The sequence below is a fragment of the Nyctereutes procyonoides genome, unplaced genomic scaffold (assembly GCF_905146905.1).
Source record: "Nyctereutes procyonoides isolate TBG_1078 unplaced genomic scaffold, NYPRO_anot_genome, whole genome shotgun sequence".
Taxonomy (NCBI): Eukaryota; Metazoa; Chordata; class Mammalia; order Carnivora; family Canidae; genus Nyctereutes; species Nyctereutes procyonoides.
The window spans coordinates 3,035,448-3,062,185 of NW_026575044.1; the positions used below are offsets into that span (position 1 = coordinate 3,035,448).

At 46.7% G+C, this 26,738-nt stretch overlaps 1 protein-coding gene across 1 annotated transcript; it reads right to left on the reverse strand.

Moving 5' to 3' along the window:
* Positions 1–1,276: 1,276 nt before the first annotated feature.
* SFT2D2 (SFT2 domain containing 2) lies at positions 1,277–21,953 on the reverse strand. The gene is made up of 8 exons (XM_055323885.1): positions 21,799–21,953; positions 16,858–16,944; positions 16,527–16,612; positions 12,569–12,650; positions 11,135–11,170; positions 10,990–11,048; positions 9,056–9,085; positions 1,277–6,606 (listed from the first exon to the last, which is right to left on the reverse strand). Exons 1-8 carry the CDS (start codon positions 21,859–21,861, stop codon positions 6,567–6,569), a joined length of 483 nt encoding a protein of 160 aa, XP_055179860.1. The 5' UTR covers positions 21,862–21,953; the 3' UTR covers positions 1,277–6,566.
* Positions 21,954–26,738: the final 4,785 nt, after the last annotated feature.

A 26,738-nucleotide genomic window follows, 5' to 3' on the forward strand; every position in this document is an offset into this window, starting at 1 on the left:
AAAAAGAAAGAAGAAAAGAAAAGAAAAGAAAAGAAAATAGGACCAGGGCACCTGGGTGGCTCAGTCAGTCCAGTGTCCAACTTGATTTTGGCTCAGGTCATGATCTCAGAGCCAGGAGATCAAGCCCTGTGTCAGGCTCTGCCCTGAGTGTGAAACCTACTCGATTCTTGCTCACTCTCTCCCTCTGACCCTCCCCACCCACTTGAGTGCTCACTCTCTCTCAAGAAAGAAAGAAAGAAAGAAAGAAAGAAAGAAAGAAAGAAAGAAAGAAAGAAAGAAAGAGAGAAAGAAGGAAAGAAAGAAAGAAAGAAAGAAAGAAAGAAAGAAAGAAAGAAAGAAAGAAAGAAAGAAACAAGAAATAGGACAACCAGCACGCAGAGTCCCCTTTCACACTGTGTCCCTTCCCAATTACTAACCTCTCCATACCCCAAAGTCTTCACTACCTTTTTGCAAACGTCCTTTCAGTATAATTTTATCACCTAAAAATGCATCTTTAGTCTAGAATTGGGTTTTACCTATTTTTTTGACTTATATGATAATACAGTATATATTAGATGTATTTGTTGGCTGTTCATATACTTTTCTCTGCTCAAATCTTTTTAACTAGTTTGCCTTTGAAATGATCAATAAAATCATTAACTCCAAGCCAAACTGACCAAGATAAAGCGAAGAGACACAAATTACCAGTATCAGCACAGAAAGAATGATCATAACTATAAATTTTGGAACACTGAAAGAATACAGAAATATTATGAACAACCTAGTCACAGAACAACCTAATTTGACAACCTAGTCTTAGCAGTGACTAGATCAGGCAGGTGTACAAGAATACTCCAAAATAAAAACATCTGGGTCAGCCCGGGTGGCTCAGCAGTTTAGCACTGCCTTCAGCCCAGGGTGTGATCCTGGAGACCTGGGATCAAGTCCCACATCGGCTCCCTGCATGGAGCCTGCTTCTCCCTCTGCCTGTGTCTCTGTCTCTCTCTGTCTCTTTCTCTCTGTGTGTCTCTCATAAATAAATAAAATCTTAAAAAAAAATAAAAACATCTGACATTTCTTACTTTCAAAAATCTTCAAACCTTAGACCGTTATCCCCACATCAATGGGAAGAGAGGACTACGTATCAATTTAGCTCAAAAATAACTGTAAGTGCTTATAACACATGCTACACACTATAAATGCAAAATAAGAACATCGCCTCTTCTTGTAGTCATACAATCTTCATTTGGTTTAGTGACTCCTGGGGAAACAAACATGAATAAGAGACAATACCAGATTTATTAAAGATCAAAATGCTATCATTTATTGGAGAAGGAAACAAAAAGCAAAACAAGTAAAATTAAGAACAGTTTTATGATGTCTGGTAGAAAAAAACAGCTTAATTACCAGCAAAATTCTTTCTTTTCAATATGCATCAGTAAAAAGAAAACATTTGTTGTATGAAAGAGAATCTCCAGGTAGCAAAAGTAGCACATAAGAATATATTTTGAGATATAAAAAACTCAGTTATGCAATCACCAGCATTCAAAATTAGTTGAGTATCTTTATACAATTACAAAAATTGATTCATGTTTTAACAGTGTTTTAAAAGCTCATCTTATGAGAACAGGCACAATGTTCCGAAGGCATGTAAATTCTCCATGGGCTTTTGAACATCTTTATCCCCAACTTCACAATCAGAATTTACAAAAGCAGCAAAAGGAGAGGGTTGAGAGGATTTTTAATTTTTCCTTTCCTTGTTCAAGGTGGCTAAGTCAAGCAAACATAGTGAAAAAGGCAAAATAAACACTTCTCATAGCAGAAAGACCACAAGATTGAATGTAAACTAGGTTTCTTCTTTAGGATATTTTACAAACACATGATTAGCTTGTACTTAGAATAAGGCTCATTACCTGCACTATGGAAAGTTCAACACACAGAGAACATTCTGCCCACATACCAGTCTTAATTTGGTCTTGAAGGATACCTCACAAGGTTGTTAAGCCCAGGCAGCCCATTTTTATCAGGGAATGTTTGTCCGTGACGTATTATTGAGTTTTTTCATACTAACTATAGTAACATTACCTTGTTGTAAACACACACACCAGCATTAGGTGTTTATTACAAAGCTGTGGATTGACTTTTCATTTCAAATAGCCATGTCTGGTCCACAGGAGGACGATACTGCACCCGTCTGGTGAACTCAGTCTTCTCTGCTTTCAGCTCATCCCATCCCACAGAAAAGGTTTTGTGCATTTCTAAGCCCATTATCAGCCCATCAGCTCCTGCTAGGAAGAATGGAATTTGGGGTCAACGTGCATTAACAAAGGCTCTGGGGCTCCCGTGTGCCTCACTGAGCTCCACTCACAAGCTCTAGTGTGAGATCTCTGCCCAGGCTTCGTGAGGCCTTTCTGTGCCACAGAACAACCCACAACACAGCTTAAGTGTCCCAGGGACTCAAGAGGGAAGAGTTGGAAACAGACCAAAGTAGAACTAAATGGCCTATCTTGAGGGAATTGGGATCGAATTAACTGCACCACACTTACACTACAAATGCCCAAGATCTCAGAATTTCATATAAATTGTAAACTATGAATCAGGAGGTACTATAAAGTCACATGATTTAACCTCCCATCTGACTTTATAAATAAGAATTTCCAAAAAATCAAAAAATTCTAAATTCTTTTAATATCCTATCAAGACTTTCAATAGAAATCTGTAGTTAACTTCAGTCATAGGTCTATGAACTTCTTAAAAACTGCTATCTGCAAAAAAAACTACAGTACCTCTTAAAACATCCCCCCAAAATCTTAAGTTTTAAAATAAACTATGCCAAAAACTGAGTAAACACAGAATTTTTTCATTTATTTCCTGAAAATGAGGGTCAAATTTTTAACCAGTTTGCAATCCTGCAGCTGACTTGAGTCAGATGTCTGAGGGAAGAGAAGGCAGGGCAGGCTGGTGCGGGCAGGCCACCCCACAGAGAAGGGAATGCACAGCCATGGGCTGAGTTCAGTTTCCCAATTCACTCACCCATGTGTCACACCCGCCATACCTGTCACTCTCGAGAACTGTCAAAAGCAGAAGCAGCCAAACCAGTATCTCCCACACCCTTTTTTTCAAGGTATGCCCCACTTCTTAATCATCTTTTCTAATGGAAGTATCCAAAAGTCATTTATTTAGATTCATTTCATGAATGTATTTGTTCATGAACGAGCAAACTTTGATTAGGGTGGGAGGGAGATGCAGTCAGGGGATAATCCCCAAAGTCCCTAACAAGAAAGATGGAAAGAAGTTCTGAGCACTGAGATCACGAACCCAGTGGAAATGCTCCATGGGGAATGGTATCCCACCTTCCCAGGGAACCTCTGCCCTGGGCAGACGCAGCCAGGGGCACAGCCACACACAGGATCTGGAAGCCAGAGTTGCCCACAAGCATGACTGGCAGAAGAGTAAATTGCTAGGTAATGAAATGGGTGGGAGAGAGCCACACAGCAAGCTCTGAGGGCCCAGAGAAGGCTGTCTGGCTGTGGAGATTAGCACGGCCACAAAACAGTGCCCACAGAGGGAAGAGTGCTCAGGGCACTGCTCACATGCAGTTGGAGGTACCACCTCACCTCTAGGGAGCACACTTTGCCATGCAAGGGTCATCTCAATGATTCCTTTCATGCCAAAAATGCAATGACCTCTCCTTCCCTCAGCAGTAAAGAGGCAGGATGGCAGGCAGGGGTAAGGTGGGAGGGAGGCAGGAAACAGAAACCACTGGCGGCCTGCAAGCCAGAGGATCTGAACCCTAATTCCCCACTCTCACCCAGGAGGGTTCTTGCAACAGCTCTGTTGCCTGGGAACAGCTTTCTACAGATTTCACATGGATTTCTCCCTCCCACTTTGCACCAGACAAAAACAAGTGTAGGGAAAACCAAAGGGTGAGGTGGCAGGAGGGAGATGCAGGAGTCCAGAAGACCCTGAATGAATGGCAGGACCATCCAAAGCTGCCCAGTGTTCTGACTGGAGCCGTCTGTGCAAACTGGCCACAGGCCTCACATTCGGGCAAAGCAGGCACTTTAACATGAGAACCACCGCCCTCTACTGGTGAGATCTGGAGAGACCCCCTACCCTCTGCCTCTTCCCTGTCTTCTGTAAGGGAAACAAGACCACCAGCCTGCAAAGTCACGGTGGATATTAAATGAAACCATGCCTGGCAACTCTACCGTGCTGGACACATAATGCTAGATACGTATTTCTTAGATAAATTAATGATCAGATACATCCACCTATTACCTTCAAAGGTCATCGATTACTCTGGGACTAAGTATTAATACCTTCCTTTTACTGAGACGTCATCCAGGTACACTGGGCTCCAGGCTAAGCACCTGACATACACCCACTGACGGACAATGATCCAGCAGGAACTGTTATCTCTGTTATTTTTAAACTGAGAAGCCAGAGCTTATGTGACTGAGCCACAGTTCACACCCAGACCTGTGTGCAGTCGAAGCCCACATCCACTAACTACCACAACCCTGGTGACATCTCAAAAGGCATTTTGACCTCATGGCCCACAAAGTCAAGTTCAGACACTGAAAAGAGCCATCAGCCTTCTGGTTACTCAGGCTGGCTGGAGTTCATAGAGACAGGCCAACCTCACATCAGTTCTTAAAAGAAAGAGAACAATGGACACTCCTGAACTCCTTTGGGTCCCTTCCTAGAGTGCTTCCAAGATCTGAGTTATCTCCTAGAGGCGCGTCAGATGTGAAAAAACTCCACAAAACCAGACGGTAGCACATAATTTCCCTTCCTGGCTGAAAGCAGGTTAGGAACCTTGGGATAAGACCAGATGCCCTCCAGAGCCTAGAGAGGACCTGGTAAGAGCCTGGCTGCTCACTCTACCCTATCGGACCTGCTCACACCTCCTCAGTTCAGAGGAAAAGGCTAGCCCATCTGAGGTCTCACCTGCAACAGGATAAAGAATTTAGCAACTGGCCACAAGCAAGGAGACAAGTGGGCCACATAGCCTTTGGTTTGGAAGTTCCAAAGCAAGCACCCAAGTAGACGAGCTAGACCTGGGTAAAGAACAGAAAAGCAACCCCAAAGAGACTTCATTGGCAGGCTTGCTTTAGAGGCTCTGCAATACCAAGAACTTTAGCAATCTAGATGGGGCACTTACGACAGGCAGCAAGGAAGAGCTAAAAGGGCACACAAATGAACAATGGAGATCCCACAGATGCAGCAGGAAGCCTCCCCAAAGGGCAAATGGGCAGAAGACAGCACAATGACATAAAGAGACTGGGACCAAGGAAGGCACAAGCTGGGCTAATGAGAACAGGTGAAATAGAGGACAGGCCTCCAGAGCTGCCCCTGGAAACACGGGGCCAGAGAGGAGACTGAAGCCAGGGAGCCCAGGCTCTCAGCCCAGCTCTGCCACCACTGTCGCTTTGGGGGAGCCTTCTAACCCCTCTGGGCCTGATTTCCATGACTGCCCAGTGAGATGACCATCAGCGCTTCATCCCAAGGTTCTTGTGAGGACTAGATGGGGTCCTGGGCACCAAGCAGCATGTGTGGTTAGACAGGGGCTGCAAGGGAACCACGCTACTGTCCATTGCCCCCTGCCCCAGTGTTTGTGGCTCGGGCACTGTTTCCAGGCCACTGGACAGGCATGCCTCCTACCTGTGGGCCCTGTCTTCCCACCCACTCTTCCCTGGCCCCATTCCAGAGATCGGAAAATAGAATCAGTTTAAAAGCAACATTTATAAATAATGAAAACAAGATACAGTGGAAATCAGCAAGATTTTCAGCTCCCGTGAGGTCTTGTGCAAGAGCAAACAGTGTCTGTTCTGTCCATGCATTGTCCCCAATCCAGTTCCAGGAGGTCATGAGAAAAGATATGTGAAGGGGGCGACAGAAAGAAAACCTCAAGAGAAAAAGAGTGTGCACAAAACACGTGTCCTGAAGAGGACACATTCCACCATCAGGTGTAGAATCCAAAGAACGAAGCCAACACCAGTTCAGATTTTAAAACACATTATCCTGTGCTATGTCACTCCATGACCAGGCTGTCCATGGGCTTGCGTGCAGCTGTGAGGGGAGCAGAATCACGCACTCCCAGACTCCAGAGTAGAAGCACGTCCGTCCATGCTGGGTGAGGCGGGGTAGTGCTCTCCATGCTGAGGGCAAGTCCACAAAGCCCCTGATGATCCCAAAACTCTGTCCCTTGTTGCTGTACCCCTGCCACCTCTGACGGGGCTGCCTGTCATCACCTGGGAAGCACTGGCTCCCAAGGCTGATCTGTGGCTGCTCATTGAGGGTTTTATTTAGGAGATTTCAGTGGAATACCATCTAAAGAGGAAACGGGTGTGTAACAAATATTCTACTCCATAAGATACAGAACCCCTCTCATACCGTGCTACAGACATCTGGGTTTGGGAACACAACACTGCCTCTGAAAGCAATCCTCAAATGTTCAGATCACAAGCAACACATTGCTGCAAGAGAAAAGGCACGTGTCTGTAAGACAGAGGTTTAGAAGTTATTTACAGAACTGTCCACCAGCTTCCTTCCACAGCGCCTTCCAAAGTTTTGCCCGTGTGTTATGCAAGACATACAGCAAAACACTTCTTCACAGCATCCCTAGGAGAAAAAAAATATAAAGATCAATGGGAGACCATCACGCCAAAGGCCCCTATAAGTGGTAAAGACGCACCTGCAGATTTCCTGAGTGCCCAGAGTAGCACCTAGCAGAGCAGAAAGCACCTAGACTATGGGGTCGACCTACCTGGCATCAAACACCAACTTCAACATCGGTAGTAGTATTGTGGGCAAGTCATTTGTCTTACTGAGTTCCAAATTCCACATCTGTATAAGGGGATATCCCACTTACCCTAAAGACCAGTCGCAGGAACTAATACAGTGAATAGAGTAAGTATTAAATAACTGATAGCTACTCACGATAACCAAAAGGAAAGACCAGAAGAATGTAAAGATTATCAGAAACCAAGAATGTAGGATTATGCACCCTGAGGTCAACCAGAACCACCAGATGCACTGGACACATTAGATCCAACAGTTACTTGGGCCTTTCTTTCAGCAAACAGCAGAGACTTACTAAGTGACGGCTTTCCGGAGTTCCTGAGCACAATGACTACAATGACTGAGCACTTGTTACCTTGCTGCGTCAGGCCTATCCCAGGAGCATACTCCTCAAGATGCAAGGAAAAAGTGTGTGCTCAATGAATTACTGTCCTATTCAGGCAAGCATGCCCATCTCCACACCACACATGGCTACGTGCTAGGGCTTCCCACCCCTGCTCTGTCCCTCTGCTCTCAGCTGTGCTTACAGGAAGGATATGGAAGTCACGGAGGGAGGGAGAGGTGAGTGAATGCATTTACATGGGCGGACACAGTGCTTTAATAGTAAGATAATTCTAGAGCACCATTTCTTAGGATTAACTCTATACTGTAGTCCCAGGAGATACTCTGCACAAGAAAGGGTTTTACAGCCAAATAAGATCCCTCGTGGCAGCTAACAACACACATATTAAAGGACCTGGAAATTTGCGTAACAAGGAACCCATGTAATTTTGCTTAACCCTTTCCCAAGCTTATTTGACCATGGAACCCTGCTCTACTGTGTAACCACTATTCCTTGGAACACTGTGGAAAGGCTACTCCAGGGGAAAGTACAAACAGAACTGCAGGGCCTACCTCTGGGATTCCTGCCCCACTACTTCAGCACATAAAACTCACTGCTACAGCAACCTTCTATCTCTTGGTCCATCACTTGTACGTAAGCTCTGTAAATGCCAACCCAGGTCAAGTCTGCAGTCCTGAAGGATAGCGCCAAGCAGGCCCAGCTTCATGGGTCCAGAGCCACGTGCAATTTCACTGGGTCCTGTACTTCAAAGGTTCCACACCTGGTTTAATGCTCTGTGGTTGCCATCTTGAAATTCTCAATCATTTTTTAATAAGGAGCCCACATTTACGTTTTGCACTGCGCCCTGAAAATTATGGAACTGGTCCGTGATTCAAATTGTTAGCAAACAGATAAATAGATCACTGGATGCTCAGGGATGATAGGTTCTGGCTTATTTCCCAAGACAGCACCACTGTATTCTTCTCAGACAAGCCACCATCCTCCCAAACTGGCTGGGTCAGCAGAGTAGTTCCTAACTGCTACCCACCCTAGAATCCATTCCCAAGCCACATGGCTGCCTTTATGCTGATGGGCTTGTGAACTTCTCATCTGATACTCCCCAGCATCTTCAAATCACTGTCAGAAGCAGAGTCGGAATGCATTAGAAGCAAGCCTGCTCTTTCTCCTCCCTTGCTCCCATGCAATTTCTCACCTTTTCAACCCAGCTAAAGAAAAGCTGTTTTTTAGCTACCAGGTAATGACAGAGATGTATGGAAATTAAACTGCTGCATGAGAGCAGAGTCAGGCAAAGATCACACGGCCAGTTCTGAGAGGCCAGCCCATCACTGAAAGTGACAATTAAAGGAGGTGTGGAGGCTGGAAGGGGCCTCTGGCAATGACCTGGCCCAGCCCACTCTGCTTATCCCTGAGTCCTCCCAGGCCACAAGGGTCCAAGGAGCTGCTCAAGGTCACACTGCTAATTAGGAAACTCTGGTCCTCTGAACCCTGGCTCTGACTTTCCCTTCATGAACTCTGCTGAAATATTCTCATCAATGGGGGTACTGCAAGAAAATGAGCTCAGATCTCTCCTTCCTCAGTGATACCAAAGTGACATTCACTTTTGAGACGATCTCCACAAAGCTACAAGTTCAAAGAGTGATTATGTGAACATACGCACTACCTATCACAGGAGAACATACACGCAACCAGAACTGGTGGTCCTGCGCCAATGCCCATCGTCCCTGTACCACAGAGGAGGGATGGAGGGGACCCTCAGTTTACTAGGCTGTAAACAGGAATACAACATTTACCTCTTTGTCTGAAAGAATTTTAGTAATGATAAAATAGTATGTGTTCTCTGAAAACACTCAAAACAAAAGGCCCTTTGCAAATATACTGTCATCCCCCAGTGACAGAAGTCACAGTCCTAAATACAGTTAGTCTTACCTTGCATAGGGTATGAAGGAAAGGCTGTACCTGCAATGAAAACACAGAAGAGACGAAATCAAATGGAGGGAGTCACCAGAAGGAATGACCCCTGAGCTGTGAGGGCACCTGCCCTGATTGGCCCAGACTCTGTCCCTCTCCTCAGCGTGCAGGATGCATGCACACATATGCACACTCGCACACACATGTGAACACACATGCCCTGCTATGCATGCAAGCGGGGGGGGGGGGTCATCGGTGGCCAGAGAAGAGCAAAAGGCCCATGTGGAGGCAACCCTGTGACCTCAGCTTCACACAGGGCCACCCCACCAGCTTTAACTAAATGAGCCAGCAGATCCCACACATCTGGAAGGCACAGAGCCCTACTCTGAAACTACCAAATAAAACCCTGATCAGTTAATATTCTAATATTTCACAAATCCTCAACAGAATATAACGTCTATCTGACTGGGATAATTTTCTGTTCTCTCCTATAAATTTTAAAAGAAGAGAGAACAGAAAGGAAAAACCCTACTACCAACTACACTATGGATAAAAATATTAGCTATGATCCTTCAAGAACTGAAGCCCAAAGATATCTTGGTGATCCCTAGTAGCTCAACACCCTCACCCAAAGAAGGCCCACGAGGGAGGACACCACAACCCTAAAGGACCAGGCATGATGTGCCAGGCAGGTAGTAAGTTGGTTGGCCCTGAGAAAAACACAAAACAGTGTTGGAGGGGATACTGCCATTTGCTCAAGCCCATATAAATGCTAAACCTCTGAAAACTAGGTTCAAATTTAGTCTATAAGCATGAAAAGGCATGTACATGTGGGTACCAATTGCATCCCCCCGAAAAAAACAAAATATAAATATAAGCCATCAAACTAGGCCTTTTGGTACCTACTCCCAAAACATGTGTGTCATTAAAAGCAGGCCAGTCTTTCTTCTTATACTCCCCACACACAGAACCTCATTTACTTGTGAGCACAGTACATTCCAAAAAGCATTTGAGAAGTATCTTTATCCAAAAGTCCAAAATTACTAAAAGGGAGGGTGGGTGCTCAGCTTGTAGTCCAAAGACCCATTTCTGGGTCTTTTCTGTACCACCAAACAGGGATACAGTTGATCTTTGGAAGCTTTAAAACTTCCAGTCCTCTCTCCTTTCCACTAGAGAAAACATTTTTTTTCTGAAGCAGCACACCTCTATGGAAACTGTTCAGGTCTCATCCTCTGATAAACTCTGGAAGGATTATAGCAATGTCTCAGAAGCCATCAATTCTGGGTCTGCCAGCACTGCTCTCACTCTGATGTTGGACCAGTTTAGAAGGAACAGGAACCTACAACCCCACCCCTGGCCCCCAGGAACAAGGTCTCCAGCACCCCTTTCACTACACATGGCTCCTGAGCTACAACTCCCTCCCTGGTCTTGCCAACGGCCTCCAGCGCACACACGACCCTACCACTTGCCTTTCGTCATTCACCATCCCTCATCTCCTGCTGACAAATACCTCTTTGTGCATCTGCTAAATGATCCATTCCATCACAAATGTAACTCATCGCTTCTTACCACTCGCCTTCCTCCTATCTGACTCACAAGCCTTGTTCTACTAGCCCCTGTAGTACTTCATCATCTTTGTTCCTACCAGACAGAAGTGACTGAATAACAGTTATAATACCTCAAAATCACCCATGAGCTCTGCTAAAAACTACTGCAGCAGGCAAACAGCCTCCCCTGCCCACCTAAGACCACTAATGCCATCTATCGGCACTGGGCTGAGTCAACAGGATTTCACTCTGGAGTCTGATTTCACCGGCATCATTGAGAATTCTTAAATTGAAAAGTTTCTATGCTTTTCTAGCCTCCTACCCTACCCACACCATGTGGGATTTCATCTCCTTTGGCTGCGTTAGACAGCGACGAGGGCAGAGGGTATTTAAAACATCACTTACCACGTCAGGGCCAAGGACTGCAAGATACAGAAGATGAGCGCAAGCCCCTTGATATGCCACTGAAAGAACAACAGGTGGTTAGAGTGCAGGCTGTGATGGGAGGCATGCGCCACAAAGACTCAGGAAAATTAAAATACACACTTACCCAAAAGGCGGAACACAGGGTGAGTGCAAAACACAACTGGAGAGAGGGGAAGAACAATAATCAATACAGTGACAACATGGAGGAAAATACTCTTAAGACTTCTCCATTCTTGGAAAAATTAAAATCCTCACCCCACTGCAGTAACCAGATTCTGTAATGATCCCCACAACCAAAGGTATCCTTCCTTTCAAAGCACTGGACCCAGGTAAGCACCCATGTTTGGCAGAAGAGTTAAAAGTCCCAATGAAATGAAATCAGCCAAATAAGAACTGATGCAGAATAAAAAGCAATGAATCCTCTTTGACTTTCAAGTTTTCCCAAATTCTCTGCCCAGAAAATAAAATCACATCACTGGTCAGTCACCCTCATCGATCCATCTTTTCCTTCAAATGTACTAAAATAGGTAGAACATACACCTCTGTATTTTAACCCCCATCAAAAAACTTGTGTCTGGAGCAGAAAAGGCACGCAAGGACAAAGGGTAACATGAGACATCAGACAGTCGGTTATTTGTTTACATGTCACCTAACACCTTCTCTGAGTCCTTTCTTAGAAAGTTCTTTCTACAAGAGACTTGTCTGGACCATCCATATCCAGGGCTGGCCGAGAACAACGGCACTTGAGCTGACCGTCACACCTGTCCTCACCTCTTCTATGACGTAGCTACTCAATAAATATGTCCTAAAGATTTCCTCTGTGTCCAGTATTGTGTCCAAAGCTCCAAAAGGACATGTAATCAACAGCAAACATGGACACCGCCCTAGAGTACTTACTATTTGAACAAATGACATGGACAGAAATGAAACTAAAAATAAAAGTGCACTGATCAAGTCCCAGATGTTGCAATAAAGGTAACTGTAACGGAAGGCCAGTGAATGTGGTCTGGAATGATTTTGACAGTCACAAAGAAGACAGCAGCCCAAAGAAAAATGGGACGACACGCTGAAGGCAGGTGTTGCCCGAGCAGGGAACAGGTGTGACAGGCCATGAGGATAGCAGACCCGCATCAGAAAAATGGACAAAAACACACACAGTGGCACAGTCAGATAATGCTGAGCTCAAGAATGAGCTCCAGGAGACACAGACGCCCACTCCAGAGTGAAGCCACTCTGAAGTACTCCCTCCAAGCTTTGCCCAGGTGTGGCTTCACCTGTCACCAAGAAGACGTCCCAGCTCTCTTGCCACCACAACTGTTCGGCTACTCTGACCAGCCCTCTGGGGGTGCAGAGCTGCCAGGATACACCATCCAAAACACCAAGGGAATAATCATCAGACACAGAATTCTCCCTCTGCCACAGTGGTTACAGGCATTGGGCAGTACGTTAAGATGAAAGGATAAAGAAAAGACGTTTTTAGGTTGGAGATGAAAAAAGATTCCATAGAGCAAAAATAAAAAGTCCTATCTCACAAGTGCAGCTGAAAGGCAGGCCTTACCAGCACCATGATGGTTGCAATCAAACGCGTCGGCTCAAACATTCGCTTCAGCTGCTTCATCGGCCCCATGAGGAAGACAGTGCTAAAAGGCAAACATACACAAGCCGTTCAGACCAGACCTGCACCAGGCACGCCCCGCTGCCTCTCCATCACCCCCCAGGATCACCCACGGTGATCACAGCAGCAAGAGCAGTCGACACCTGAGAAGTCCTTACTACATGCCAACTGCTACTGTTACAGGCCTTTTGCGCTTTATTCTCATCTAATCCTTTAATAACCTGTGGCGGTGATGACAGGAATCATCATACTTACTGTGAAGAAGAAATTGAAGCCCCAAACGATCTGTTACCTACCCAGGAACCCCCAACTCCTCACGCTGGAAGTACATGGCGTCTGTTTCCAGAACCACACCCAGAACCACGTTACAGGACCCCTCTCTCTAAGAGGTGCCTGCCACCTTACCTCCTTCACAATCTACAAACCAAACCAAAAACTTGGGTAATTTTAAGATTTTATTTATTTATTCATCAGAGACACAAAGACAGAGGCAGACACATAGGCAAAGGGAGAAGCAGGCTCCCCATGGGGAGCCCAATGCGGGACTAGATCCTGGGACCCCAGGATCATGACCTGAGCCAATGGCATATGCTCAACCACTGAGCCACCCAGGTGCCTCAAGACTCAGGTAATTTTAAAAAAGAAAAACCACACCTGACAGGTTTAGGTTGCTGATACTAAAAAGTACAGCATTTCACTTTCTTTCATAGTCTCCAGAGAATAACTCTACTGATGGTATCATCTATTATTTGTTCAGTGTTTGCTAAATGCTAGATAGGACACACTTGACCTCATTTCATAGCCCAGTAACTCTGTGAGTTAGGTGTTATTACACTTATTTACTTGAGAGATGAGAAAAATGAAGCTCAGAAAGGTTAATTTACTTATCCACAGTCACAAAGCTAGGAGAGCCAGCATTCAAACCCACATCTACTGGATCCAAAGCGCCAAAAGACATCCCTAGTGATTTCCACGTGAATGGAACTGTGAGCGACCATAATAAAAGCAGACCCCCAGGCTGAACTCAAGCGTTGGGTCTCTCACGTCTCTAGATTCCTGGCAAAAGTGCCCCATGTGGCATCACCCCGGCAGTTGCCTGTAACAGCCAGCGTTTAACATGAGCTACCAGGTATTTGGTAAAAACAGAAATTTAAAAGCTAAGTCCACCTCTCTTTAAAGCGCCATTAAGTAACCTGAATTCATGGCCACACTCTTAGCTCAGGTATTTGAGCTGAGTGCACCTTTACCCAACAGTGAACAAAAAGCAAGAGCCAAGGCTGCCCATAAAAATTAAATGTAGCATATATACAAAAATATAACAGACTATAAGTAAAGCCATAAACTCCTAGACAGCATCCTGGAAATAATTGTTTGCTCCCTTTATTACTTCTGTAGGCATTGCTACCAAGAGGCGATCCTATTAGGGTTTGCTAAATAGTTCTCTGCACTAACCAACACACTCCTGTATTTATGCTCTATTTACAGACTCTACATTCAACCAACACTGTCTGCCCAAAGCAAAGCCCTCCAAAAGTTAGTATCTGAGACGGCTTTAGAGGCAAAATTAGACATCTCTGACAGCCAGCAATTTACTATCACAAGCATTCATAAAGTAAGCTTCTAGAAGGTAACTAGAGTTGTGTACTCAAACATCTGGTTAATATTTGCAGCCCAAAACAGAGCTAGGTTTGGGAACAATTACAAATAGGTAAAGCAGAGGTACAGCCCTTGTCAAGTGGCTCAGAGACTTGTAACAAAATCAGTGTAATAAAATGCTATCTGTGCTGTCACATAAATATATTGGGATATGCAGAGTCCCATAAGAAAGAAGAGGTCACTGATTCTGGGTGGGGGTGGGGAGAGGTAAGAGGAGACATTGAACAGAAATGGTGACTTCTGAGCCAAATCTTGACAAAGCAAGGATTCGCTTAACGGAGGGGACAGGATACAAAGAGGAAGATGTAATGGGGCAGCACGTGAGGCAGAGAAATTAGCCCCAGAACTGACACAAGGACGTTTGGGGGGATGCAAGAAGGTCAGCCTGGTTGGGGAGTGGGACTGGGTAAAGCCACATCTCAAAGGGCCTCTCTTGCATGCATGCACCTGCAGGGGGAATGGGTACCACTAAAGAAAGGGAGACAGGGCTACAACCAAACGGCTCTCTACAGGTCTGTAGGAAATGGCCTGGACAAGAATGAAGGAGGCAGAGAAGCTGGCAGAGGAACCCTGTAGTAGTTCAGGTGGGAAGCGATACAAGCCAGAGCGAAGAGCAGCTCAAGTGGCACCATCTCTAGGCAGCTCAGGTGCCTCCCACTCCCCAGGTCAGAGCATGACAGCCACCCCTCCCTGAGCAGTCTTTCTCCACGCCCTATTAGGTTATCAGTTCATCTATCTGTCCGCCTGCCTGGCCGCCCAGTAAGCTCCACTGCAGCAGGAACCAAACCACACTTGTCTGTGAGTGCTCTGAGCCCAGCCCAGGGTGTGATCAAGGCTTACTCACAGAGCACGTGAGCCCAACAGTCAGGGACAACAGCCATGGAGACAAAGAGGAAGGAGCCAGTAAGAGGTCAGCACCAAGCCATCATGAGTAATAACAGGGTCCTGGGCTTTGACGCCCAGGACTCGGAGGCCATTCACTGATATACAAGGGAAAGGGGAAGGAAAGGAAGGGTCACAGAGTTCAGGTTCCAGGGGGCCAAGCAGGTAGAAGTCAGGCCAGCACTTCTGGCTGGGAACAGGACTGGTGCCGTCAGCATACAAGTGTGGCTGAAGCGTGAATTGCACTTGACCTGGGATACCTGTGCACCTGCAGCATGCAAAATAGGCTGTCCACCTCCAGGGGGTACTCTGTTAGCTGCCCTGCCCTCATGAGCCAAGAGCCAGGTCTGAGATGGTCTTATCTGGACAGAATAATAATACATCACACCTGCAGCCTCTGGTGCGGTGAGCCTTTTAAAACCACCACTCAATCTCTGGCAGCTGCAGGCCAGAGTGCAGAGAGGATCATGCTGTCAAGCCGGAAGAAATCATTCAACCACTGTGTGCCACAGTTCCCTCATATATAAAAATCACAATAAATTTATCCCAGGGGATTTCAAAAATAAACTAAGATACAAAAATATCGGGGTGGGGCGCCTGGGTGGCTCAGTCAGTTAAATGTCCGAAAACTTGATTTTGGTCATGGTCTCAGGGTTGTGGGATTGAGCCCTGTGTCGGGATCCACACTAACCCCAGAGTCTGCTTGTCCCTCTCTTCTGCTCCTCCCCTATAACCCCTCATGCGCTCATGCACAATCCCTCTCTCTCCCTCTCAAAAACAAGATTTTATTTATGTATTTATTTGAAAGAGAGAGAGCACAAGCAGGGGGAGAGACAGAAGCAGAAGCAGGCTCAGTGGGAAGTCCCAATGCAGTGTTAGATCTCAGGACCCCAAAATCATGACCCAAGCCAAAGTCAGATGCTTAAACAACTGAGCCACCCAACCATCTCAAAATAAAATCTGTAAAAAATACATATATATGCTAAAATATTTCGAAGTGATAGGATATAAGATGTGATGTATGTTATTTTTGGGGGGATGTGATATATTTTAACTACTACTTTTCTCACCACATCCTTCGAACTATTAAAGCATCCTCCTGGGATACCTGGGTGGCTCAGGACATGATCCCAGGATTTGGGATCGAGTACTGTATCGGGCTCCCTGCGAGGAGCCTGCTTCTCCCTCTACCTATGTCTCTGCCTCTCTCTGTTAAGTCTATCATAAATAAATAAATCTTTAAAAAATAAAAATTAAAAAAAATAAAGCATCCTCCTTCATCTTCCTTGAGCACAATCCACACCCATTGTCCCATCTAGTGATTGGCTATGGTTAGATTAAAAATAAATAAATAAACAGTTACCTCCCAATTGATGCGATGTTACCAAAGGTATAAAACACTGCGAAGAGGTACAGTCCCTTCCTGGGCACCCAGAGCAGAAGAGTTCCCTGGAAGGTAAAGCACAGGGCGTTTGCACGGGGAGAAAGCCCTCCTGCCACAGCCATACAATCAAGGGTGGACAGAGACACCCACTCTCCCCTCCCGCCCCCCCTCAGCACCTCCCTTATCTCTCTCTCCCAGCTATGCTTCTCACAAAGAGCAAAAGAGAGAAGGAAGTGGACAACAGAGATGGAGAGAAGGAGAGACAGGGTGGGGAAAAGCTGGGGTGGGGGGCGGAGGAGGTACATCTTACCAGTAGTGAGCAGACAATTCCTGTGGCAAAACACGCAATGAAACCTTTTATTCTGGTACTCCAGCTTAATGAAGATGCCTCAACAACCTGAAATTTTTAAAAAACTGATTACATACATGTATACGCATATCTGAGCACCAAAAACAATGAGATTTAGTAATGAGATGTAGTGTGTGAGTCTGTGCTGAGGGAGGCAGGAGCAAAGAATCCGACTCACTCACTCAGAGCTACAGGAGCCCTTGAGTCATGGAATCCAGCTCCTTATCCATCCATGAATCTTCTCCAGCAGCGGCTAAGAGGTTACTGAGCCTCTAGATGAACGTCCCCAGAGGTGGAAACTCTCCACCTGAAGCACAACCACTTCACACACAGTAAGGCAAGATAGTAGGCCCTAGAGAAGCCAGAACCCTTGCCACAGCCGAGGCAGGACAAGGACAACTGCACAGGCACAACCACCCGCCAGGCAGGGGCCCAGCAAGCGGGGGCAAGACAGCAGACAGCAGCATCTCTGAGAGCCCAAAGGATTAACAGCTGTCATCTGTGCCGGGGCTTTCAGCAGAATCTATTCACTTCTGGCACCAGCCAAGTCACCCAAGTGGGAGACAAATCCTAGTTAATTCATTACTGCCCCACTCATCTGACTGTAATTAATCCCTCCCCAGAGCAAAGTTCAGAGGATGCCAAGATTTCCCAAAACAGCTCTGCTAAAACAGGGCAGCCTGCAAGTAGCCCCCACGAGTTTTTCCCCGATGTGTAGAGAACTTAGGCAAGAGACCTTCCTAGTCTGTCCACCTCATGAAAGGGGCCATGGCTGCTTGGCCATGCCAAGCTGGGGACAAGCAGCTGCCACTGAGACTGCAGGTCCTGCCTAGCCAGCCAGTGTATTCACACAAGGTTCACCTTGTCTGGCGCCCCAGTCTCCATCTCGCAATGAGAGAAAGCTGCCAGAAAACACTCCCACCGGCTCAAGAAGGAAAGTGGTAGCAGAAGCTGCAAGGGCTGCTGGACCGGCAACTCCTTCAGCCCTGACTGTTCCCAGCTCAGGGACTGTTCTCAACCGTGTCTCCAAACTTCCTACCAAACTAGAAGCTTGAAGAGAAGGACCAGTGGCTCTCCCAGGAGTGGCCAGCATTGCTACAGAATGGCTTCATTTCTTCGGAAGAAAGGTAGTATTCAGGGCAGGTTATCAAAACAGCTTTTCCTCCAACTATATATAGTCACATATTTTTGTTTCGTTTTAAGAAAGGGAGAGGGGGACAGACAGAAGGAGCAATAGAGGACCTTCAGCAGGCTCCACGCCTAGCACAGAGCCTGACACAGGGCTCACTCTCACAACCCTGAGATCATAATATGAGCCAAAATCACAAGTCGGATGCCTCACCGACTAAGCTACCCAGGCGCACCTCTATTCACACATATTTAAAGGGGGTTCATGACACTGCAGTTCCCCATCACACACACAGCACTTGCAGAAGCATGTGGCACCAATGGACACTGCACAGAAAGGCACCACTGGGGATGGTAACACACAGTAGGAACAGGACATCAGGACCTCACAGATGGGCCACCCGCTTCCACGTTGAGGAAAACCCCTCCTCCAAAATGAGGAACATGGTGCCCTGTCACCAGGCTGGACAGGCACCTGGACAATCAGGTCAGACTTCTAACATATTCAAGCTGCCATCAAGAAGAAAATAAAATCAGAAGACACCACTCTTCCTACTCATGCAAGAAACAAAGAGCTTACTTTGCCAAGGTAGAAAGTAAGAACTGACCTGCGCACAGGGAGACAAGTGTGGCAACAGAACTGGATTAGATTCATGGCTCGAGCACTATTTGGCATCAGGAGGGATATTTTAAGAGGATAAACCATAAGGTTAAGTGTCAAGTTTGAGGTGGCCTTGGCATTTAGAGTACTAAAAGGTCTCAACAGGACAGTGAGATTCCAGTCCTCATAAAGATCAAGCTGACACAAGGAAAAAGCAGTTCTGGTTTCTTCCTTCAGAAAGGAAAGTGACATGTTGATTCTACAAGTCCCTCAAGCTGAATTTCCATCCACACGTCATCCTACTTGGCAAAATGGGGGGAGAGGGACAGATAAACTATTCATCCGTGTGCTTTCCCACCCAGCGTCACTGCAAGTCTTTTACACGCTTGGTCACAGCAAGAGGAAAGTGCTGTTCCACTTCTTCCAACTGGTCTCAGTGAGAGCTAAGCACTCCTTTTCGCCAATTTACAAAAATGAACTCAGTTGATAGAAAATGCCTCTCTAAATTCATGGCTGCTGGAAACTGTGCTGGGGCACTTTCTGGAAAGTAGAGAGGCTAAAATAGTACCTGGATAGAATTTACAGGCAATCTGCACACAAGCTGTCTGATTGGAGGTTAGGAACAAAGGTCCCTTTGACTCTGGGATGTAGAGAGAAGAAAGGTTCTTGCCAAAATGAAGGAAAGCTAAGAACTGTTTGAGGAAAAAGGGCTGATAACCAGAAGAAGGTGAGAAAGGAATCTGCTTCATTCCCGGGCTTTCAAACCAGGTCCCACTCATTCCTTCCTCATCCCTGGAATTCTTTATGGCAAATATAAAACCTATACTTTTAAAAATAAGCCCACTAAAACTAAAGGTTGAAGGCATATTTATGACGGTGAGGTATCAATTAAAAACCTCGTCATAAGGCTCTTCGTGATGAAGCACTGCCAAGCAGTTTTTATACCTAGTTTCCTGTGTAGGAGAAACGGAACTAGTCATGCTTTTATTGTTCACATTAAAAGAATAAAAATTTGAAAAGCACTCATTTATGGTGCCTTCTGACAACTTCAACAATTTTATTTGAAGAGCCTGTATGGCCACGTAGCCCAGCTTACAAAACAGAAATTTCAGCACACAGCTCTCCAGCTTTGCCAACTTCAAGCCATGGGAAATGTGAGACAATCGAATCAATACCAACAATTTAAAGGAAGCCCAAATTAGTAAAAATCAAGCCAAAAACAATCCTGAAAATGAATTCAGCCAGCTACAAAACGTTTCCCAGGAGTCTGGGACTCAGGAAATGGCTACAATGATGTATGTAAACTGGAAATCACACCCAGAAAGAGGAAACAGACAACACTACTTCGGAACAAGAGAGCAGCACCCACTCTTTTTTTAAACAGATTTAAGAGGTGGCTGAGCTTACAACACTTTAAAGCCCTTCACTATGTCCAACACAGGCATGCACCATTTTAGGCTTAAAAAAAAAAAAACTCAGCATTTATATTTTCAGTCTGTACTAATCACTCATTCTTAAGGGTCTGCCTCATGATTATTTTCTAAATATATAATATCTGCATCATCTGTCAACACTCCTCCCCCAAGCGTCTTCAGGATGATAAAGTGTCTCCTTCTTGAACCCTAGCTGCTCATAAAAGCGTGATGAATGACAGTCCACAGGGCATAATGCTTTCAGATACAAATGACTGTCAACTACCGGAGTTCTCTTAGGCTGGGCCTGGGGTTTGACTTCACAGTTCATAACAGAAGCCAGAAACCAAAACCAAAACAATTCATGAAATTACTCCTGAGCCTTGACCAATTACAAAGAACCCACAGAGCTATTTTGAAATGTTAAAAAAAAAAAAAAAAAAAAAGATAAACTCCAATTCCTGTAATACTCAATTCAGTTCCTATAGCGTTACTTCTTCAAGATGAAGATTCAGAGAGTAAGCTTCGGAGTTCTGAGATTTCACGGAGGAGGTGAAGGTATCAGTGTCACACAAAATGCAGAAGGAATCAGCAACCGCAAAAGCGGGTGAAAGCAGCTTGCTGAGAACAAACCGCGAGAGACACCGATTCAGGTTGGGAGGAAAACCTGGGCTTCGAGCTGAAAGAAGCCTTAACGTTTCGTTCAACACCTTCAGTTTATATCTGGGGAACCTGAGGCCCATGGAACGCACACCCCAAAGTAAAATGTCATTTTGTCATCCAGAAAGGAAAACAAACACAAAGGCGAAAAAAAGCACTGGAAATAGTAAGTGAACATTCTGCGTGGCTCTAGAACACAGGGCCCGAGTGCCCAGGTTCCAGGTGGGCCCGGCCCTCTCACGCAGCAGGCCCACAAACGCGCGGGCCGTCTCTCCAGGTCCCGGGCAGACGGCGGGCTCAGGGGAACCAGAGCGGGCCCTGCCCTCCAGGAGTTCCCGGTTCGGCGGCGGAGACGCGTCACAACGACAACAGGTGCCCAAGGTCGGGCGGGAGTGTCACAGCCACAGCTAAGCGCCGCCGGAGCGGACAGCGGGCAGGGGAAGCTGCGGCCCCCCGCCCGGCCCCGGCTACCTACCGGGACGCGGGCCCCCTCCGCCAGGCTCCCGTTCCCGGGGCGGCGCCGCCCTCCCGAGTGGGCCGCTCGGGCGGGGACGGCAGAGGGGCGCGGGGCAACACCGCCCGGGGCGCAGGGCCGGGAGCGCGGCACCTGCGAGAGGCGCGGGGAGGACCCGCGGGGGGGGGGCGCACGCGGAGGACCCGCGGAGGGGGGGCGCACGGGGAGGGCGCACGGGGAGGACCCGCGGGGGGGCACATGGGGAGGACCCGCGGGGGGGCACACGGGGGGGCGCACGGGGAGGACCCGCGGGGGGGCACACGGGGGGGGCACACGGGGAGGGCGCGCGCACGGAGGGGGGCGCACGGGGAGGACCCGCGGGGGGGGGCGCACGGGGAGGGCGCACGGGGAGGACCCGCGGGGGGGCGCATGGGGAGGACCCGCGGGGGGGCACACGGGGGGGGCGCACGGGGAGGACCCGCGGGGGGGTTCACACGGGGGGGGCGTACGGGGAGGGCGCACGGAGGGGGGGGCGCGGGGACGGAGCGGCGCACGGCGAGGGGGTGGCGCACGGGGACCGCGCCGCTTTCCAGGAAAAGCCTGGAAGCCCCGCCCGGCCCCCGCGGGCCCGCAGCCAGCGCGCTCACCTCGGCCAGGCCGCCCCGGTCCTCGGTGTCCTGGCCGCTCAGCACCTTCTTCAACTTGTCCATCCCGGGCCGGGTCCGCACGGCGCAGCCCCGCTCGGCCGCCTGTTGCGCCTGTTGCGCCCGCGGAGTCGGCGGCTCTTCCGGGTGCCCGGGCCGCCCCCGCCGCCGCCGCCCGCCAACCACGGCGCGCCCCGCCCAGGTACCTGCCCACCTGGCGGCCGCCCGCGCAGGCGCCCCGCGGCTCCCGGGCCGACTGCGGGGGGGGGGGGGGAGGCGGGGCGGGGGTCGGCCCCGCCTGGAGCTGCTCCCGCGCGGAGGTCCAAGCCGGACACGCCCCCTTCCCGGCCCTTCGGGGCTCGGTCCACCCACGCTGCGTCCCTTCCTGGCGTCGGAGTGTCTTTCTCCTTAACGCTGCCGCACAGCCTGCTGTAGATTGAACTTTCTCCAGGTGGCTTCCAGTGAAACGATTTTTTTTTTTTAAATCACTTGTGACCTTAGTCTAGACCGAGCTACTGTGATCCCAACTGAAAATGCTGCTAGAGGTGTGATCTGGGCAAAAACTTGAAGAACTTGGGTGAGGGCGTGGGGAAAGGCCTAGTAGCCTGCGGAGCTGCCCCGGAACCGGCTCCTGCGCCGATGGTCCCCCGCTGGAGAATCCGGGTGGCCCGTAGCCCCCAGGACAGGCCCGGAGGCAGCACGCAGGCTCGCATCTCGGGCCGCTGCCCGGGAATGCCTGGGAAGCTAACTTCAAGATTAGCGGCTCAGAAAAGCAAATCCACAGTGAGGTTGCCGGGAGCGCACGCTGGAGAATCTCCCCCGCTGCTGGCCCCCAACAACCCCCCCCCCCAACACACACACACACACAACACTTGTGAAAGAGTAAGAATGTGTGTCTGGGTGGAGAGAATTGAGATGTTACCAAGCACTTGGTCCTGTTAGGAATTATAAATCAACCAGGCAAAGGGATTTGCTCGGGACCCTATTCAAGTCACTCAGATGGCTGTAGTTACACCCCTTGTCATCTGTGATTTCATCTGTATGGAGACTCAAACCTGCTTAGGCATGATTCTAGTTTACGTCTCAGATCTCCAATAACAAATGCTGTTGTGTTTTCCCTGTTGATCCTTACCCCCCTTGTTCCACTCAGGTAAATTCCGACACATCCTTCGAGACTCCTCAAATACCCAGGCAGAGTGGGAAGTTCATCCATCGTGAAGTTAGGAAGATCTGGGAGTTGGAACGATATAACCATCACTTACCAGCAATGTGGAATTGAACAAGTTCCTTAACCTTTCTGGTCCTCAATATTCTCGTCTGTAAAATGGACATGAATGACTACCTCTGAAAGTTTTTGTGCGAAGTACACGTGGCGGCATGCAAGGAGAGCCTGGAACACGGTAGGCATTCTGTGGCATCTAATGGAAGCCCGTACTCCTCTACTATCTCCTCTGAAGCCTTCTCCAGCTCAGCCCACACTGACAGGGCAGTTGCTCCATCCTCTGTGCTCCCACCACATTTTAAATCTCACACTATTACCATTATTCATGTTCAAGTGTCTCCTTGTCCTCACGGTTCCATGCATTCTTTATCCTGACAACCCAGAAAAGCACCTAGAAAATAGTGCTCAGTAAATACCATTAAGTGAAAGAAGGAAGGAGGGAAGGAGAAACTTCATGAATGCTTTTGCAGTTGTGTGAATTGTAACAGATTGACAGGAAGGGCAACATTTAGAAAACAAATCCACCTGTCATATCCTTCCACTGAGGCACCTTGAATGCAATAGATGCTTATATAACAACATGCCGTTTCCTGGCAGCACCAAGTCTCCATTTTTCTGTTTCTCTAATACAAAATTCCAGAGGTACTCCCAAAAATTAGTGCAGAAATTGCAACGGTTCACAGAGGCTAAGAAATATTTTTCATTATTAAACACTTCATATTACTCTCTAATGTGTATATATGTATGTCTAGGTATAACATACATGGAATGTGGTACTAATTCAAAGACATGGAAACAAATAGCTTTTTCATAATAACATTTAAAAAGATTTCATTACATTTTCAAAGTCAAAAAATTTAACTGTAAATACTTGAAATTTAATTTTTAACATGTTAATTATAAATTATATTTCTTTCCTTTAACTTTTGTGGATGATTTTTAATATTTTAGAAAAATAGCTCTTGAAAACTTAAAAAATAGCTTTGGGGGCACCTGAGTGGCTCAGTCGGTTAAGCCTCTGCCTTCAGCTCAGGTCATGATCCTGGATTCTGGGATGCAGCCCTGAGTCAGACTCCCTGCTCAATGGGCAGCCTGCTTCTCTCTCTCCCCTGCTCATTCTCTCTCTCTCAAATAAATAAAATCTTTTTATAAAAAATAGCTTTTGGGGCGCCTGGGTGGCTCAGTGGTTGAGCGTCTGCCTTCTGCTCAGGGCATGATCCAGAGGTCCAGCATCAGGTCCAGCATCAGGCTCTCTGCAGGAAGCCTGCTTCTCCCTCTGCCTATATCTCTGCCTCTCTCTGTGTGTCTCTCATTAAAAAATAAATAGGGCAGCCCTGGTGGTGCAGCGGTTTAGCGCCGCCTGCAGCCCAGGGCGTGATCCTGGAGGCCTGTGATGGAGTCCCAGGTTGGGCTCCCTGCATGGAGCCCGCTTCTCCCTCTGCCTGTCTCTCTCTCTCTGAATGAATGAATAAATGAATAAATAAATAAATAAATCTTTTAAAAAATAAATAAAATATTTTTAAAAAATAAAAATAAATCATAGCTTTTTTTTAAAACTTTTTTTTTTATTTTTTATTTATTTATGATAGTCACACAGAATGAGAGAGAGAAAGAGGCAGAGACACAGGCAGAGGGAGAAGCAGGCTCCATGCACCGGGAGCCCGACGTGGGATTCGATCCTGGGTCTCCAGGATCGCGCCCTGGGCCAAAGGCAGGCGCTAAACCGCTGCGCCACCCAGGGATCCCTAAATCATAGCTTTTATTTTAAAATTGAATTTATATTACTATAATATAGTCTAACTTGGTAATAACAATTGATATTTGTCATCTTTGATATTTTTCCAATTTTTAGTCATATAAAAGCCATACCTATTTGTCAATGTAGGAGGATCAAACATAATTTATTGAACAACTGTTTAGCTTGATTTACAGCTTTTAAGGATTTAGGCATCTGACATAGGGGCTCCCATTTTTTCTGTTTCCCAGGCCTGGTCAAAGAACTTGGGTTGCCTAGGTGAAAATGTTAGCTTAGTTCTAGATGTAAAAAGACAGAGATTTTGTTTCCAAATAGGAGAAAATCAAGCCTACCACCAAAGCATCAGTGAACAGATTTTCTGTTTAGTAGTGATGAAATTACCAGAACAGGAGATTTACAGACCCTGTAGCCCAGGCAGCTGTGTCTATAGCAGAGCTCTTAATGCAGGCTCTCAGCCTGATGTGGAAGGGAGAGGCAGCTCTGCATGAGGCAGGATGTGAGCGTGTGTGGACCTTACTGCAGGGAAAGCCTGGTTCTGGTCCCTTTTCCCAGGGAGATCACTCCAGGTCCCCTCTCCAGGGCAGCCTCCCTGTCTCCCCACTGACTTAGCCTCACATAGTCATTCATTCCTTCCACACTGATTGAGCACCTACTGAATACCTGGCACAATACCAGATGTTTGACATGCAGATGTAGAACTAACCGGACATTATCCTTGCCTTCAAGGAACATTAGAGACCAACCTCCTTTCCTCCTGGAAAGAGGAGGGAAGCACTTTGAGTTGTTCTCGGGACTAGAAGAGGAAAGGAGACAAAATATTAGGATTTGCACTGGAGCCAATTTTACTAGTTCTGCAGCTATGCTAGTAGTTATATAATGTCTGAGGAACATTACACGTGACCATCTTAAAACCTTCTCTTTCTCTTGTTCTCAAGGTTGCAAATTCATTCTTTTTGTCTGTCTGTAATTCGCTTTGAAAACATTTATTGAATGTTATGTGCCAATGAAGAAATATTCAGTTTCTGCTGTCAAGGTGGATAAAGTCACAAATGCCAGTCTGTGGTGACGTTTGGCCATTTTATCAGGGAAATGAAAAAAAGACTAAAATAATGCCACAGTACATGGCACAGATAGATGAATGCTTAGGAAATATTTAATATGAGGTATATGACAAGCTGTAATGCATGCGTGTTGATATAATATGCACATGTGGGAAGAATTGTTCTTTTTTCTGTAAAATCTGTTGATTTTCTGGAATGATAATGATAGGAAAATGTAGGGCTTTCTTTTCATATTCTTAGCATAATAAATATTTTGGTCTTCCATAACTCTGTTCATGTGCCTTGCCCTGATACTTCAGTGAGCTGCATACATAGTATGGTAAAATGTCAAAGTATTAGTTGTTACGTTGTGAAAACTACATCTGTGACGTCCATAAGTCTGAGAAGCAGTGGTCCCATGAGCCCGTCTCAACAACCAGTTCTTTAGCTTCCTTTCTTTTTCCCAAACCTAGAATGGGTATTTCTCAAGGCTGAGTTGTCTACCCTCTATTTTCTCTCTTTACACACTCGCCTTCGGAAAGCTTATTCCTTCCAGGGTTTCAACAACAACACATTTCTCCAGGCCTTTACAACTTACAAAATCCTTTAGACCTTTATCCCCAGGCATCAGAGGACATGGGTTTAAATTCTAGACTTCTCCATTTATTAGTGACCGTGGAAAAGTTATTTAATCTTTCTAACACTTGTTTTTTTCATTTATAAAAGGAGAATATTAGTAATACCTGCTCATAGAGTCTTATGGGAAGTGAATGAGATAATGAGTATAATGAGTATAAAATGCATAGCATATCTTTTCAACAAATGATGCTGGGACAGCTGGAGATCCATGTAAGACAGAATGACACTGAACCACTTTCCTACACCATAAGCAAATATATATCAACTGATGAATGGATAAACAAAG

Excerpts from the sequence above, each read along its gene's own strand:
- SFT2D2 (XM_055323885.1), bottom strand. The coding sequence starts at position 21,861 with ATGGACAAGTTGAAGAAGGTGCTGAGCGGCCAGGACACCGAGGACCGG. Across the intron at positions 12,651-16,526 it reads AACATCGCATCAATTGGGAG|CACTGTCTTCCTCATGGGGC; the intron begins GTAACTGTTTAT and ends TTTGCCTTTTAG. Across the intron at positions 9,086-10,989 it reads CAGTCCTTGGCCCTGACGTG|GTACAGCCTTTCCTTCATAC; the intron begins GTAAGTGATGTT and ends TTTTCATTGCAG.